Genomic DNA, 16,372 nt, shown 5'->3' on the forward strand with positions numbered 1-16,372 from the left:
CCGTTGGACTGGCAGTTATTTTAAGTTTATACATCACCATGGGCTGGGAGATTGTTTTGCCTGTCATCCCATTGGACTGGCAGTTATTTTAAGTTTATACATGACCATGGGCTGGGAGATTGTCTAGCCTGTCATCCTGTTGGACTGGCAGTTATTTTAAGTTTATACATCACCATGGGCTGGGAGATTGTTTTGCCTGTCATCCCATTGGACTGGCAGTTATTTTAAGTTTATACATCACCATGGGCTGGGAAATTGCCTAGCCTGTCATCCTGTTGGACTGGCAGTTATTTTAAGTTTATACATCACTATGGGTTGGGAGATTGTTGTGCCCGTTGGACTGGCAGTTATTTTAAGTTTATACATCACCATGGGCTGGGAGATTGTTGTGCCTGTTGGACTGGCAGTTATTTTAAGTTTATACATCACCATGGGCTGGGAGATTGTTGTGCCTGTTGGACTGGCAGTTATTTTAAGTTTATACATCACCATGGGCTGGGAGATTGTCTTGTCTGTCATCCTGTTGGACTGGCAGTTATTTTAAGTTTATACATCACCATGGGCTGGGAGATTGTCTTGCCTGTCGTCCTGTTGGACTGGCAGTTATTTAAGTTTATATCTACACATTAGTTTGAATCAATTGTGTTTAGTATGGCAGGCTTTGATTCGGGCTGACAGAATGTGTAGCTTACCAGACTGAATTTCTGTCAAGAATATCAACCAATTGTGAACCCTGCATCATGTACTACTCCGTAAAACCGCTTAAAGATAGGTTTCCATATGTACATTTTCCATGTCTATATTGCATAAATCCATGTACATGTTAATAATTTCCATATTCCTGCAATACCCATATATGCACATACCCATCCGTGAAGGCACATTAATAAAAATTAATTTAAAAAAGGCCCAGTAAGAATATTGCTCAGTTTAGACATATACAGATCATATATTATGCTTCTTGGATAGCATGAAGGACAGACATAGCAGACAAATTATTTTGATAATTCATGGATTCATGTATTTACGGATTTACAGAAAATGGACAGGAAAAAAGTACACAAAAAACCATAGTTTAACAGAAGATTGAATATTTATTACTAAAAGAAAAAACAGAAAGGTAATAAAAAACCTTTTTAAACAATGTCACTGACCTGTCTTTTTGACCCGTCATGTTGGTCAAGGAGATATAGTTGTTGCGAACACTCCGTAGACCGACCAGGATTTGGGCAAATGGAGTCACAATCAGGTCCTCGGCATGCCTGGAATGAATAGCAATAGAATTTCTCCGTTTAGATGGCTTCCATTTATCAGGCAGTATTTTCGACATAGCACTTTTGGATTTTTCTGAACCACCCTTAGACACACCAATTTTCCCATTCTTGTTGAAATTGGGAGAAAGAAACTGTAATTTTTGCATCATTTTGAAGTCACAAGTTTGGAATTTTAGTCAAATGTTTTCAAATGTTTAAATAACAGAAACACATTAGGAGACTATACAGACTGAAGTTTTGACTGTACAAATATTATGATCTTGATTTTCCTAAAACATTCAATGAAATTTGTGTATTTCCAATCACATTTAGGTCATATTAACTTCAACAAACAGCAATTCAATATAGAAATGTGTATATATATATATGTATCCAGTTTTCGAATAATAGCAAAACTTCCTAAGTTTTGTTGAAAAAATAAGTGCCTGAAGTGTAAATTCAAAGATCTCTTGCAGGAATTTTCAAAGAAAAATTATTCCACAGTTTGGAATTAGTAAAAAGTTTTCAATTCCACAGTTTTTGTGACACATAAAAGTGGCAAATGGGAGGCCATGTCTCCCCAAACTGGATTTGACAAATCAACAACAGCTTCATGCAAGTGGCAGACAAATTCCTTGATAAGAAACCAATACAGGCGATCAGGGCCTGACATTTTGGTGAGCTTCCCAACGATCAATACATTCATCATCAGGCTACAGTCTCAGTAGTATTTTCTGCATTCAATCGGTCCATTCAATTTGTGCCTTCACTTCAGTACCATGCCCGTACCAACTCCTTTGCACATGATCAAAATGAGAAATTACAGTGTTTTTCTACCCAAGAACTTTTATAGGAGCTGCCAAAGTCGGCACTTTTAAATTGTCTAGCAATGAGCAGGTTTAGTTGGGGGAATGGTAGGTGTCAAGTAAGTATGTTAAAAGATGGATTATTCTCACACACCTTGTTGGAGAATCACTCATAGGTCGGACGTTAATGCGAGGAACACAAATAGGCTGGAACTGCCACTGCACCGAACCACCACGTAGTTTCTCCATATATATCCACTTTTATACAGACACTACTTTGCCAATTCTCTCACACAGAGCAAGCGAAATCATTTACAGTTCTCCACCACCAACCTAGCAGAGTCTTGTATTTCTTGGTGTATACTGAATTTTGCAAAGACTCGATAACAAAGAAGCTAATACTAGTACTATTCAGTTGTATATAAAGGCTGTGCGTCATAACTCAATCATATGATAAAAATGAAAACAACATAACAAAAGATGCATGTTGATTCCGTTTCTCCAGAAGTTAATTTTAGATCTAACACATCACCACCTCAAGGTTTTTTATGCCAAAGTAATAGACCTAGAAATACTGAAGGGATTAGATAAAACATAATGTCACCTCCAAAGTGTAGTAAAGAGGTTTTCAGTTATGAAACATGATCCAAAACAGCATACTCACAGAATGTATATCTATTACAGGGAACTCCTGGCTGTACAGGAAGTTTTTATTTACTCACACATTTTAAATCATAGTTATCAAGCATTTAACATGTATGGTGACTGCGAGAAGAAACCTGCAATCACCACATAGACTACTCTTGTTGACTGACAAGGAATATTTTACAAGCACTTTGCCACAGACAGGATAACATATCATGACTACTCATAACTGTTATAACTGAAACTAGTAATGGTTCTACTGAACAGAGATTCATTAACAGTTGATGATAACTGGAAATTAGAAAGCCTATAAAGTGTGTTGTGTGGCAGAAGAGAAGTCAAAATCCACTGATTACTGTACTAAACAGATAGCTAAATTCACAAAACTCAGGTTCACCTTAATGTACATTTTAAAAATAAATATTTGTTGTGACTTGGTAGTAGATTGCTTGCCCTTGGTGCAAGACTAGTGTATCAAAGTCTACTGTTACCAGCCTTAGTGGTGTAGTGGTTAGGCCAACAGACTTAAGGCTGGTAGGTACTGGGTTCATATCCTGGTACCATCTCTAGCCCTGAGTGAGTGATAACAACTCGGAGGTTAGGTGTAAGGTCACAATATTGACTTCTCTTTCACAAACTACTAACTCCCTGTTCTGAACAGACAACCCATGTAGCTGAGGTGTGTGCCAAAGACAACATGCTGGAACCTTAATTTGATATAAGCACGAAAGATCACTGGTATGTGCTGTCCTGTCTTTGGGAAGCACAAATAAAAGATTATTTGCTATTTTGTGGAATAGCCTATAAGACTGCATGCAGACAAATCTCACACTACAAAAAATTTGTCCTGGACAGACAGCCAGAATCTTAATTTGATACAAGAATGAAAATAACTTAATATGAAGTTCAAGGCCACTGTTTGTGCTGTCCTGTCTATGGAAAAGTGCATGTAAAAGATTCTGTGCTATTCTGTTTGAGTAGCCTATGTAGTAGGCGTTGGATGGAGAAAAAACACATGAGTTCATCAAAAGCAAAAAAACATATTAGCAAGAGTACTGGTGAGGTGAGGAGTTTGATGGAAAACCATAATTGTATGTGACACACCACCATCCCAAGTTGTTCCTACATGTGAGGTATAATGGTCCTGTATGCATCTGTATGCAAGATATGGTCCGGACAAGGATTTACTGTTATATATGTGCAATAAACCATGAAAACTAGGTCACAGTGACCTAGTAATAATATGCGACACACTACCATCCCATGTTGTTCCTACATGTGAGGTTTGTTGGTCCTGTAAGCAAGATATAGTCGGGAAACGGATTTGCTGTTATGTGCAGTAAACCTTGAAACATAGGTCACAGTGACCTAGTAATAGTATGTGATACACTGCCATCCCATGTTGTTCCTACATGTGAGGTTTAATGGTCCATTATGCATTTGTATGCAAGATATGATCTGGACAAGAAAATGTTAACAGACGGACAGACGGACAACGCCATACCATAATACAACCCATAATAGACGGGCGTATAAAAGATGCTGTATTTAATTACCTAACACTAGTCTCAACACATCTGAATTAGAGTCATATGACATCGAACATATGGTTAAAGGCCATAATACAACCCATAATAGACGGGCGTATAAAAGATGCTGTATTTAATTACCTAACACTAGTCTCAACACATCTGAATTAGGGTCATATGGCATCGAACATATGGTTAAAGGCCATAATACACCCTATAATAGACGGGCGTATAAAAGATGCTGTATTTAATTACCTAACACTAGTCTCAACACATCTGAATTAGAGTCATATGGCATCGAACATATGGTTAAAGGCCATAATACACCCTATAATAGACGGGCGTATAAAAGATGCTGTATTTAATTACCTAACACTAGTCTCAACACATCTGAATTAGAGTCATATGGCATCGAACATATGGTTAAAGGCCATAATACACCCTATAATAGACGGGCGTATAAAAGATGCTGTATTTAATTACCTAACACTAGTCTCAACACATCTGAATTAGGGTCATATGGCATCGAACATATGGTTAAAGGCCACACAGGGAACATTTTGTTTTCAACATGTTTATTAGCAATATTTCTAGTCAATTGAAAACTGATTAGCAACCACTGTTTAATGTTTTAAAATTGTGTAGTGATCTCTGAAATTTGTGCAGCGAATCACGTCATGATACTGAACAAAATATTCCCTGCCAGAAATAACCAGAAAGGAAAGACACTGCCACCACTCCTTGAGCTACTCTTTGATTAGCAACTTCAAAGATCTTGCATATACATCAACCCACAAACAGGATAGTACATACGATTGTTACACCAGCCGTTTAGGACTGGCTGAATGAGAAATAGATCAATGGGCCAACCGACAGGGATCACCGAAGACAGTCAATCCTGTGATTAGTTGTACCTCATGCAAGTGCTCTACCACATATATCCCACCCCTTCACGTAACTCGGTTATGATGCTGTGAGAATTGGAATTGTGAAAAGGGGGCGGAGTAAGAAGCAATTTTAAGATGAAAACAAAATCCTCATATTTTATTTTACTGACAACATCTCTAATTATCTTCCTTTAAGTGTTCCAAATATGAGTACATGTATATATTTTTTTTTTAAATTGTATTATTAGTATTAATATTTTTTATTTTTTAAAAATATATATAATTACAAACTTTCCGAATTTATACGATTTACTGTATTCTGATTGGCTGACGTCACTAAAAAACCAAGCGTTATCCTTCCATAAACCTCATAAAAATACGTCATCACGGAAAGACCAAGATCGATTGGAACTATTTGTAGCTGGATGGGCGAGAAGCCCAATGACCCAGTTCGGTGATCGTTTTAAAAATAGAACAAGGAAGTGACCTGTTTTCTCGATTAAAAAAATAAGGGAAACTGGATGAGATATTCATGTTATAAATAAATAAAAAAGTACAATATATTTTTTATTTGTTTTTATTCTGTTAAAAAACAACCCCAAAACATCCAATAGTATGTATACATGTATTCCTACGCTTATTTACAGAACATGGCTGACGGTAAGAACGAAAGAAATTATTTTTGAGTGTTTTAAGGTACACTTCTTGTACTGTTTGTAATTATAAGAATTGTTTCTCATTTTTTAGGAATTTATCGATGTATAAAAGTCACAAATGTAGTATAAAATCGCGTAGCATAGCTACGCGATTTTATACCATTTGTGAGTTTTATACATCGATAAATTCCTAAAAAATGAGAAACAATTCTTATATATTTTTTAATAGGAGGATAAATTGAGCTGCCTTTTTAGAAAAATATTTGACATAATTACAACAATTACAGTTAATTAACAATCCTGTCTTATTTCACCCATTAAGTCACTTCATGAACAATCCCAAAACTTACATTTAACCATAGGACATCCATAGACAAAATGTTACAATGTAAAACAATTCATGGGAGATAACCATGTGATACTTTTCAGTAATGTGTACAGCTGATATGACGAGTTGCTTCCCTTTAACAGAAGCAACAAGTTCAGGTAGTTTTTTTCAGAACTGTTACAAATATATTTATTCTGTTAAAGTTACAAATATATTTATTCTGTTAAATTTTGTTTTGTTTAACACTACTACTAGAGCACATTGATTTATTAATCATCGGCTACTGGATGTCAAACATATGGTCATTCTGACATTCACAGAGAAGAAACCCACTACATTTTTCCATTAGTAGCAAGGGATATTTTATATGCACTTTCCGAGACAGCCTTTGATATACCAGCATGGTGCACTGGCTGGAACAAAAAATAGCCCAATGAGCCCAGGGATCGATCCTAAACCGACAACGCATTAGGTGAGCATTTTACAGGATACTAAGAAAGTCAGCAAAGTAAAATATTACAGTAGCTTTTTATGTCAGTGATCATACTGGTTGTTAGGTGTTTGACATACAGTAATTATATGGCCTTCCATCCAGAAAACTTTAAAATCTGCAGAATCCATGTATATTGCTTCCAGCTATAGTAAAAGACTGAGGAATTATTATTATTATTATTATTATTATTAAATTTGAAACATTTGGTTTATTCATAACTTCATTTTATTTTAATTTGATACTATTCCTAAATTCTCCTGCACTGACAAGTATTCTGTAACTGATATATGCTATCATTTTATAATGAATGAATATTTATGATACCCCAGTATAAAAACACACACTGGCTATTGGATGTTAAACATACTTTTTTTTTTTTTTTTTAAATATATATATATATATTTTTAATGAATTGAAAGAAATCAAGTACAAGACAAAGTACTAGTAGTAAAAGTGAAATAATTCCCTACCACCAATAATGTATATTTTTTAAAGAGTCTAAAAATGGATTAATGAAGATTTTGTATTTAAACACAGTAAGACAAAAGTGGTAGATTAGCAGCTGTAAATAGTAATTCAGCCAGCTGCTAACTAAAATTAAAAGGTTCTAGATTCTGTCTATGATGAGAAACTGCATGAAAAGACTGGAGTAGATTATGTGCATAATCACAGCCTGATATTTTTTTCTCAATCTCTAAATCCAATTTTATATCTAATAGTTTCTGATTAAAAAAAACACATGTTTGGGCATCAATGAACCAAGTGTATAAATTTTGTAACTGTATATCATCATTATACCAGCATATTCATGATAATACATGTATTGCCAATAATTAATTAGTCTTCATTTAGTCATTAGAATAGTATGAGTCTTGTTTGTGTCTTGTTTGTGCATATGTTTTGTATCCAGTTCCGTATGTGGAATGTATAATTATATGCAATAAAGTTTTTGTCTTTTTTGCCATGTGACATGATCCAACAAACATCTAGAAAGGCTGAGCCACCTTCAGCCACTCGATATTAAGTTGTATTCTTTTATACATAATATTATAGCACTACTAGAAAAAAACCCAGAACTAGTATATCAATAAGCATCTCTCCAAGTCAAATTTAAAGCTTTGAACTTTTATTTTTAATACCGCCATTCCTGCTATTGGTGAAATATTAGCTTAAATTAGTGTATGTTAATTGAATTATTCAACATAAGTACTATGCTAGAATTAGTGTATGTTAATTGAATTATTCAACATAAGTACTATGCTTAAATTAGTGTATGTTAATTTAATTATTCAACATAAGTACTATGCTAGAATTAGTGTATGTTAATTGAATTATTCAACATAAGTACTATGCTAGAATTAGTGTATGTTAATTGAATTATTCAACATAAGTACTATGCTAGAATTAGTGTATGTTAATTGAATTATTCAACATAAGTACTATGCTAGAATTAGTGTATGTTAATTGAATTATTCAACATAAGTACTATGCTAGAATTAGTGTATGTTAATTGAATTATTCAACATAAGTACTATGCTAGAATTAGTGTATGTTAATTGAATTATTCAACATAAGTACTATGCTTAAATTAGTGTATGTTAATTTAATTATTCAACATAAGTACTATGCTAGAATTTTAAGTTTTATAATTATATTTAACAACATGTTTTTGTGTTTACTATATCACATATTGCAGTGATAGGGGACAATTTGCAAACTGAAACATTAATTACTGTATTTGTATTCAAATGAGAACATTAGGAACATTTTATTTCATTGTGAACTACTAAATAAATTTATTCATCGCTTGTGAAATTTAGGACATGAACAAGTAAAGTCAGTCAATTTTAATTAGTGATGTTACCTAATATTAAACAGACATGATACTTAAATTAAACAATTTAATTTCATCATATTCTCTCAGTGACACCCAACAATATAGCAAGGTGGGTTTTTTAAAATTAATTAAGTTTTTAATTTGAGCTGGAGATTTTAAGCAATTCATTCAATTATTATTTTCACATTGTAGCTTAGCTCATGTATTCAGTACAAACATGTACAATAAAATGCCACATTGTATTGAGAATTACATGAAAATATTACCACAATACAACTAGATGTTTCTTTAATACAAAACATTCCACCAAACACTTCAACCTGTTTGCACGCATGTCCATGCATTCACAACAGTGTTTTGTGTGATGGATGACAAAGCATATTTACACAGTTAATGATTACCTTGTGGGGGTATTTGCACTGATAATGATTTTACATCTAATTCTATCGTTTATGGGTTTAGCATGGTCAGACTTGGTAGAGCTAATTAAGTATACAGCGACACATACTGCATTTTTCAACTACTGTTTTTGTCAGTACTGCTATGTAATCAGTATGTAATCCCAACAAAGACAGACCAAGCCAATAGGATATATTGTTTTGTATAGGCTTGTGTAAATAAATTATGTCCATGATGTTTAAAGTTCAGTATACTTTAAAAATAAAACCCTAACCCTGATTTTGTTAATACTGCTGTGTAAAGACAGACCAAGCCAATAGAATATATTGTTTTGTATAGGCTTGTGTAAGTAAACTATGTCCATGATGCTTAAAGTTCAGTACACTTTAAAAAAATTTTTTATTTCTAATAATATACAACTGACATGTTTCTATTATTTAATGTTTTTTAATATTGATGTTTGTAAAAACAATTTGGATTCTGGACACATAATATACAGCATTAAAGCTAAATATAAACAATTAACAAGAATCTAAATGCCAGCTATAATGTCATCACTGGTGCAAACCATCTGTGTTAAACTTGTGCAATTATTGTCTGTTCCGAACAGAACAGAATTATGTAATATTGGTAAATATCTTTAAAATGCATTATGCCTACATTCTCAACATATTTAATTGTCCATCCTCCATATATGCAACACTTGTTAAATGTTATTGATTTGTATATGAAATTTATGTTTACTACCCGGAAGGCTTAACGCTAATAAACTATACGAAATTATATTCTAGAAAAACGAAAATCTATAGCTTTTGTCATAGGAGAATTTGTTTTTATAATCAACAGTATGTTTTATGTATATTATTTAAAAAATTTATTTGTTCTGGGGATAAAATATTCTGTATCCCAAATATATGTTTAATTTGAAAATTAGGGTAAGAATAAGGGTCTGTTTAGACTTAGAGTAAGTATTCTAGAGTATTTTATGTTTTTGGATATAAGGCGAGTGTGCATATATTTTAGTAAGGGGTTGGGGTCGGGGTGGGGGGTTGGTGTCTAGACTGTGGCTAGCAAAATTTATAGTAGGGTTGATACACCCCTGGCCAACTCAAATCAAATATGACGACATGAGCCAGTCACTAAATTACGTACCTTTTCCAGAATGACAATCGCTGTTGGGGTATTCTTAGTGCACTTGTGCTCAATACCCGATGAATTCCAACCTCTGGTGCCACATTATTGGCCATTTTTAACAATACCTCACTGTTTACGCCTACACACAATGCAAGTAATTACTACAGTTATCAGCTAGTTCAGGTACAATGCATTTAATTACAAAACGTAGCCCATCACTTCAAATAACTAAAGATAAATGCTAGATTGCAGTCAACATTGCAAGATCTATTACGAGTGGCACAGCAACTGAAGGTGAATAGTGGATGCACATATCCATGTAGGCAGAACCTGTAGGAAGCTTGGAACTGGTGCCAGCAGAGAGTTGCATTCATATAATGAATATTTCAGGAGCTTTTCGTTTCATTTAGGCACGGCAAGCAGCAATAAACACTTATTTCCATCAATATACATCCAAATAATGAACACAAATGTAATGTCCACAGAATGTCACTGTCAAATAATGCTGATAAACAAGAATCTTCAGTAAGCACTTATTTCATCAATGCACATCCAACGAATGCATCAGAATTGAAATTTGATGTTGATTTCCCCTTATTGTCATTATCAACAACTTGGCACAATTTAATTTGAATGCATGTTAGGAGATGACTCCTAAGCATGTTAGGTGTAAGTCTTGTACTAGAATATGAACGGTGTAAAAATATTGTTTGATCAATTGCACACATCAAATATTAAACTGCAGATAGCTAAAATTATCTCCACTATCTGTTCCTGGAGTATTCACACAATATGTCTACAAAGTGAATGATCAATAATGAATATCAATAATGGATTAAAGAGCACTCCAACAAAAATGGTGATGACTGAAGGAATTTTATACAAGATCCAGATGCGTAATTTTCATCAAGATTTTTTTCCCCCTCAAATATCAATTGCTAGCTGCTATGGAATCAACTGAAAATCTTTAAAGGAATGTTGTATTCATCTTGTCAGTGAATGTGTTAATTCTGGTTCCATGAAGACTGCCGTTTAAATCCAAACATGCCAAATCCTCATCTACAAGAAATGTTGTTATTTAATATACAGATAAAACTCCTAAACTGGAATTATTGGCACATGTCAGAGAAAATGTCTACTTCATAACAAAAGTGGCATTCCTGGTGTTAAATCCTCATCTTCATGGAAATTATTTAACAATTTATTCCAAACAAGGCATTCCTGGCACAAGCATTTCAGATAAATGTATAATTCATACTTCATAATTCATGTTGTTATATCTTCATGGAAAATTGTTTAATACATTCCAAACAAGGCATTCTTGGCACATTTGCTAGAAATGTATAATTTATAGCAAGTGGAGTTGTTGGCCTATGTCGATATGTCGATCATCATAACAACTGGCAGGTTGGGTGTATTTACACAGAAAGTATTTACACTCGCAGACTGAACAAATGCCAGCCAATCAGCAGCACATTGACCTCAAATACTGCTAGTACAGTGACGATACCACACGGACACACCTAGACACAGGTAATCTTTAGACCAACACACCTGATTCAATGCAGCAGTCTTCAGTTATGGGGCCATTTTTGGTTTTGTTTTGTTTTGTTTTAGTTTTCTTAGTGAGGAAACAAAATGTTTTTTCTACTTGGCACACATGGATACGAAATAGAATCACAATAAACACTGGCCCATTTCACAGAATGGTTGCTGCTGAATTCTAGGATAATGAGCAGCCACATCTGGTGAATGTTAACTCATCACATTAAAAGCATAAAATTCTTCTGGCTTTCCTTTTCCTTCTTTTTTCACTTTAGTTATCACATATTTTTGGATAACGTGAAATACATGGAGAAATTTCCTTTTTATTATTCCACAAGCAGAGTGTAAATCAGCATGAACTGATATGCTTCAACTGATATGCTTCGTCTTCATATCTGTATTCCTTCCTTCACTGCCAAAAATTTATCCATTTTTATGGATCCAGATATATATACACCTGTCTTTACTTTCTTCATACCTGCAACAAAACAAGAAAGAAAATAAGTATTTTTTTGTATGTCTGACATAAATATTAATATACCATTCAGCCTAAAATATAAAATGGAGCACAATATGACAGAATAAAATGTGTGCTATATATGTATACATATAAATGAAGACTATTTCTGGACCAGCCAAATAAATAATGTTTCTTTCTTTTATTAGCATTCACTGCTATACATGTATGTATACAGCAGTATGTATGTATAATATTTACTGCTAAATACTAATTTAATATGCTGATAAAAAGTTGCTTAATGTTACCTTGTCTTATTATTATTATTGCAGTATTGATAAAATATGAAACATATTTAATTGACTTTGTCCAGCTGGTCTTAATACAAGATTCATAAAGACTATTATTGATACCACACATGAAAAATAAAAGCAGATAGATAAAGAAATAAATAATGTAACTTATTCAAACATTGAACTCATGAGTGATGCATGCTGTATAGAGAAACCATAAACAAGGCTTGAAAAGAATCTAGAGAAACCATACACAAACTATGTATAAAATCTAGAGAAACCATACACAAGGCTTGACAAAATCTAGAGAAACCATACACAAGGCTTGAAAAAATCTAGAGAAACCATACACAAACTATGTATAAAATCTAGAGAAAAAAAGAAATGTTTTATTTAATGATGCACTCAACACATTTTATTTACGGTTATATGGTGTCAGACATGGTTAAGGACCACACAGATTTTGAGAGGAAACCCGCTGTCGCCACTATATGGGCTACTCTTCCGATTAGCAGCAAGGGATCTTTTATTTGCGCTTCCCACAGGCAGGATAGCACAAACCATGGCCTTTGTTGAACCAGTTATGGATCACTGATCGGTGCAAGTGGTTTACACCTACCCATTGAGCCTTGCGGAGCACTCACTCAGGGTTTGGAGTCGGTATGTGGATTAAAAATCCCATGCCTTGACTGGGATCCGAACCCAGTACCTACCAGCCTATAGACCGATGGCCTACCACAACGCCACCGAGGCCGGTAAAAAATCTAGAGAAACCATACACAATGTATCGATAAAATCTAGAGAAACCACATACAATGTATGGATAAAATCCACTTGTATAAAGTTATGATTTGTTATTCCCATGACTTTATACTGATAGTAATATTTCCCAATATGCATCATTATTGATAGCTAAAAATAAATAAACAAAATTAAAAGGTTTTTTTTAAATAAAATAAAATGATAAAAACCCTACTATAAGTTTGTGCAGAGTATCACAATTTCACACAAAACAAAATGGATAATGAAGTTGAGAGTCAAACAAATTAGCACCTCTGAAAAGAAGAAATGGCCTTACTTGATCTACTATTAAGATCTTTCAAAAATTACAGATTATGTCCGGTGTAAACACCACAGAGTTTTCTGCACTTCCTAAAGCTAACAGACCACTCACCACACTACATCCTTCTCACTTAGACAAACGTAAATCTATTCTTGTTGAAGCATGCAGTGTCTTGTTCTCACTCAATCCATAAGTAATTAAGCAAACGGCAGTCCATTTCATGGAGTGCAAAAAACCAAAATAGTTAGCAAACAAAATGTCATACTGCAAATATCTCAAGTGATGATCCTATTGGACATGTTTTGTCCACAGAGACAAAGACATTAATTGTTAATTCATATTGTTGCTGGCATTTCAACAAAAGAGGTATCTGCAAATTGAATCAGGTTTTCAGTTTTCATCTATAAATATTCATATTTATTCTGCTAAAATATTCTAACAATAAAAACACTGTTTTTACATGACAATAAAAACTATTAAACCATTTTGACAAACATGTTAATGAGGGGGAGGAAATCCTTGATGAATGACATACGATGCATAGTGTACATCAAGGTCATTTACTCAATTTAAATAAATTAAAATATACTAAACTGTTATGTTAAAAAAATTGTGCATAAACCAAATATAGAATTATTTATTTTCTAAACTACTGCTGTAATAACAAAAAATATTTAATAAAAATTTGCTTTTACAACTTATGAAATTAATTTGGTTCATGGCTAATGTATTTTCCCCTTAATCTCAAACATTTGACCATTCCTGTTTTTAAACTGGTTATCTTTTGACCTGTTGCAAATATATTCACTTACTTGTACAAATACATGTGTAATACATGCAGATATGTCACATTAGGAAGTGCATACAGATACATTGTACTACAAGAGGGATACCTGTCACATATCAAAAGCTACACCCTGATTAACATAGAAAATGTCATTCAGATAACTTTCATTTATACCATGCATGGTCATTAAATAAACATAATATATCAAGTAAGTTCATGACCAAATTTACATAACCAATGCAATAGCAACAACATGGTCTACAGAATTCCTTTACGGTAGAATTCAGTTACCATATGCTGATTTATGTGTTTGTCCTCCAGTTCCATTAACAGTCATCTACAACAGAACATTTTTATAAAGGCACCCAAAGGACAAACTAACTGTGTCCTTTAAGAAATGGTAACCTTTATCTAGACAAAGAAATATGCATATAACTGATAACTGAAGAACTCATTAAAACATGTGTGATTATACTGACATCCAAAAGAAACTTTACATTCATTAAATTGGAATAATTTGATAAATATTGTTGCCAATTGAAAAGAACCAATTTCAAAACTACCCCTACAAGCACTTTGCACATATTGTGAAGTGCACTGTAATGTTTAGAAGTTGAACTTCATGATACATGTACTTTCATATCCCACAGTGCCGTTTGTTAGTTTTTTATAATGCAATTTCAAGCCTTGTAAAGTTTCTTTTGGATGTCAGTATATTATATGATACCCGGCCTTCATAGTTAATTTAACTGTATATCTGTAGTATGTGAACAAGTGATTAATAAGCAAATGACAAGTAGTTTTATATTAGTAATCAAACTCTTAAAAGGAAAGTAAAATCTAAAATCTATAGATGTAGTTAATTAGCATAGGTAAAGTAAAGTAAAAATGTGAAATGAGCTAGGTTGAAAGGTATAGCAGGACAAAGTAAGAATATTCCTTTCAATGATTACATAAGAGGGATAAAAGGAGTTGTACTATGTGGCCATGCCCTATTAAAACACATCCCATTAACCTTCACTGTATGGATTCAACCTGATGACATACACACGAAACATTGCTGTCATGCCCAGATATAAAGCTTGTTTGTTTTGATTAACACCACCACTAGAGCACATTGCGCAATCAATCATCGTGCTAAGATACAGTCATGTTAACAGCTTTATCATTAAACAAGAATTCCAAGATATAAAGTAAGTTTGTTTTGTTTAACACCACCACTAGAGTACATTGTTTAATTAATCATGGTGCTAAGATAAAGTCATGTTAACAGCTTGATCATTAAACAAGAATTCTATGGAATTAAATGTTTCACCTACCATAAACTTATTTGATGCCACTGATGCTACATCTTATACAAATAATTCATAAAAAATCAATTAAAAATAATTCACTTTAAACTTTAATTAATTTTTAATTTTTGTCAAATGCATTGTGATGAACATCCACATGTGCAACTATAAACCAAGTTTCAATGATCTAGCGCTTCTAGTTGGTGAGAAATGGAGCTAAATGCTAAACTTTATTTTAAAAGTTGACACTGTCACTGCTGCAAACATCGCCACCACAATCTTCACAAAGGTGAAACGAAATCCTAATTAGTTTGATGCACATTTCAGTAATTAGAGAATTCAACAATCTGAACACTTGTTGGATTAACAAGGTTTTTATGCCTATTTATGAATACCGATATATTTGTCAACACGGATGAATATATTGATTTGGCAATAACAATTTTACAATAAAACAATATCCCAAAATATCAATGGTATAGTATGAGAGAATTATATCCATTCTTTTTGGAATATTTTTGCTAAACTATTTTGGTTTAGTTTATTGCTTCAAGTAAACATAAAGAATGCCTTGAGGTGAGATGGGTTATAGGATCTATCACCAATGGTGGACCCATCTAGTTTTCCCAATCTCACCCCAAGTTTGTTTTGTTTAACGAGAACAATGATTTCTTAATCACTGGCTAATGGATGTCAAATATTTGGTAATTCTGACATATAGTCTGAGAGAAAACCCATGACATTTTTTCATTAGCAGTGAGGGATCATTTACATGCACTTTTACATTAGCAGTGAGGGATCATTTACATGCACTTTTACATTAGCAGTGAGGGATCATTTACATGCACTTTTACATTAGCAGTGAGGGATCATTTACATGCACTTTTACACAGGCAGGACAGCACATAACATGACCATTGACATATCAGTCGTGGGTAACTGGCTGGCATGGGAGAAAAAACCCAGTC

At 33.4% G+C, this 16,372-nt stretch overlaps 1 protein-coding gene across 1 annotated transcript in view; it reads right to left on the minus strand.

The window, feature by feature from the left end:
• Positions 1-16,372, minus strand: part of LOC121374835 (cAMP-specific 3',5'-cyclic phosphodiesterase 4C-like) — a 196,127-nt gene that overhangs the window by 100,830 nt on the left and 78,925 nt on the right. The window contains exon 3 of the mRNA XM_041501946.1: positions 1,155-1,262. Within this exon, the coding sequence (XP_041357880.1) occupies positions 1,155-1,262 (108 nt within the window). The remainder of the gene's footprint in view (positions 1-1,154; positions 1,263-16,372) is intronic.

The sequence above is a fragment of the Gigantopelta aegis genome, chromosome 6 (assembly GCF_016097555.1).
Source record: "Gigantopelta aegis isolate Gae_Host chromosome 6, Gae_host_genome, whole genome shotgun sequence".
In the NCBI taxonomy this organism is placed as follows: Eukaryota; Metazoa; Mollusca; class Gastropoda; order Neomphalida; family Peltospiridae; genus Gigantopelta; species Gigantopelta aegis.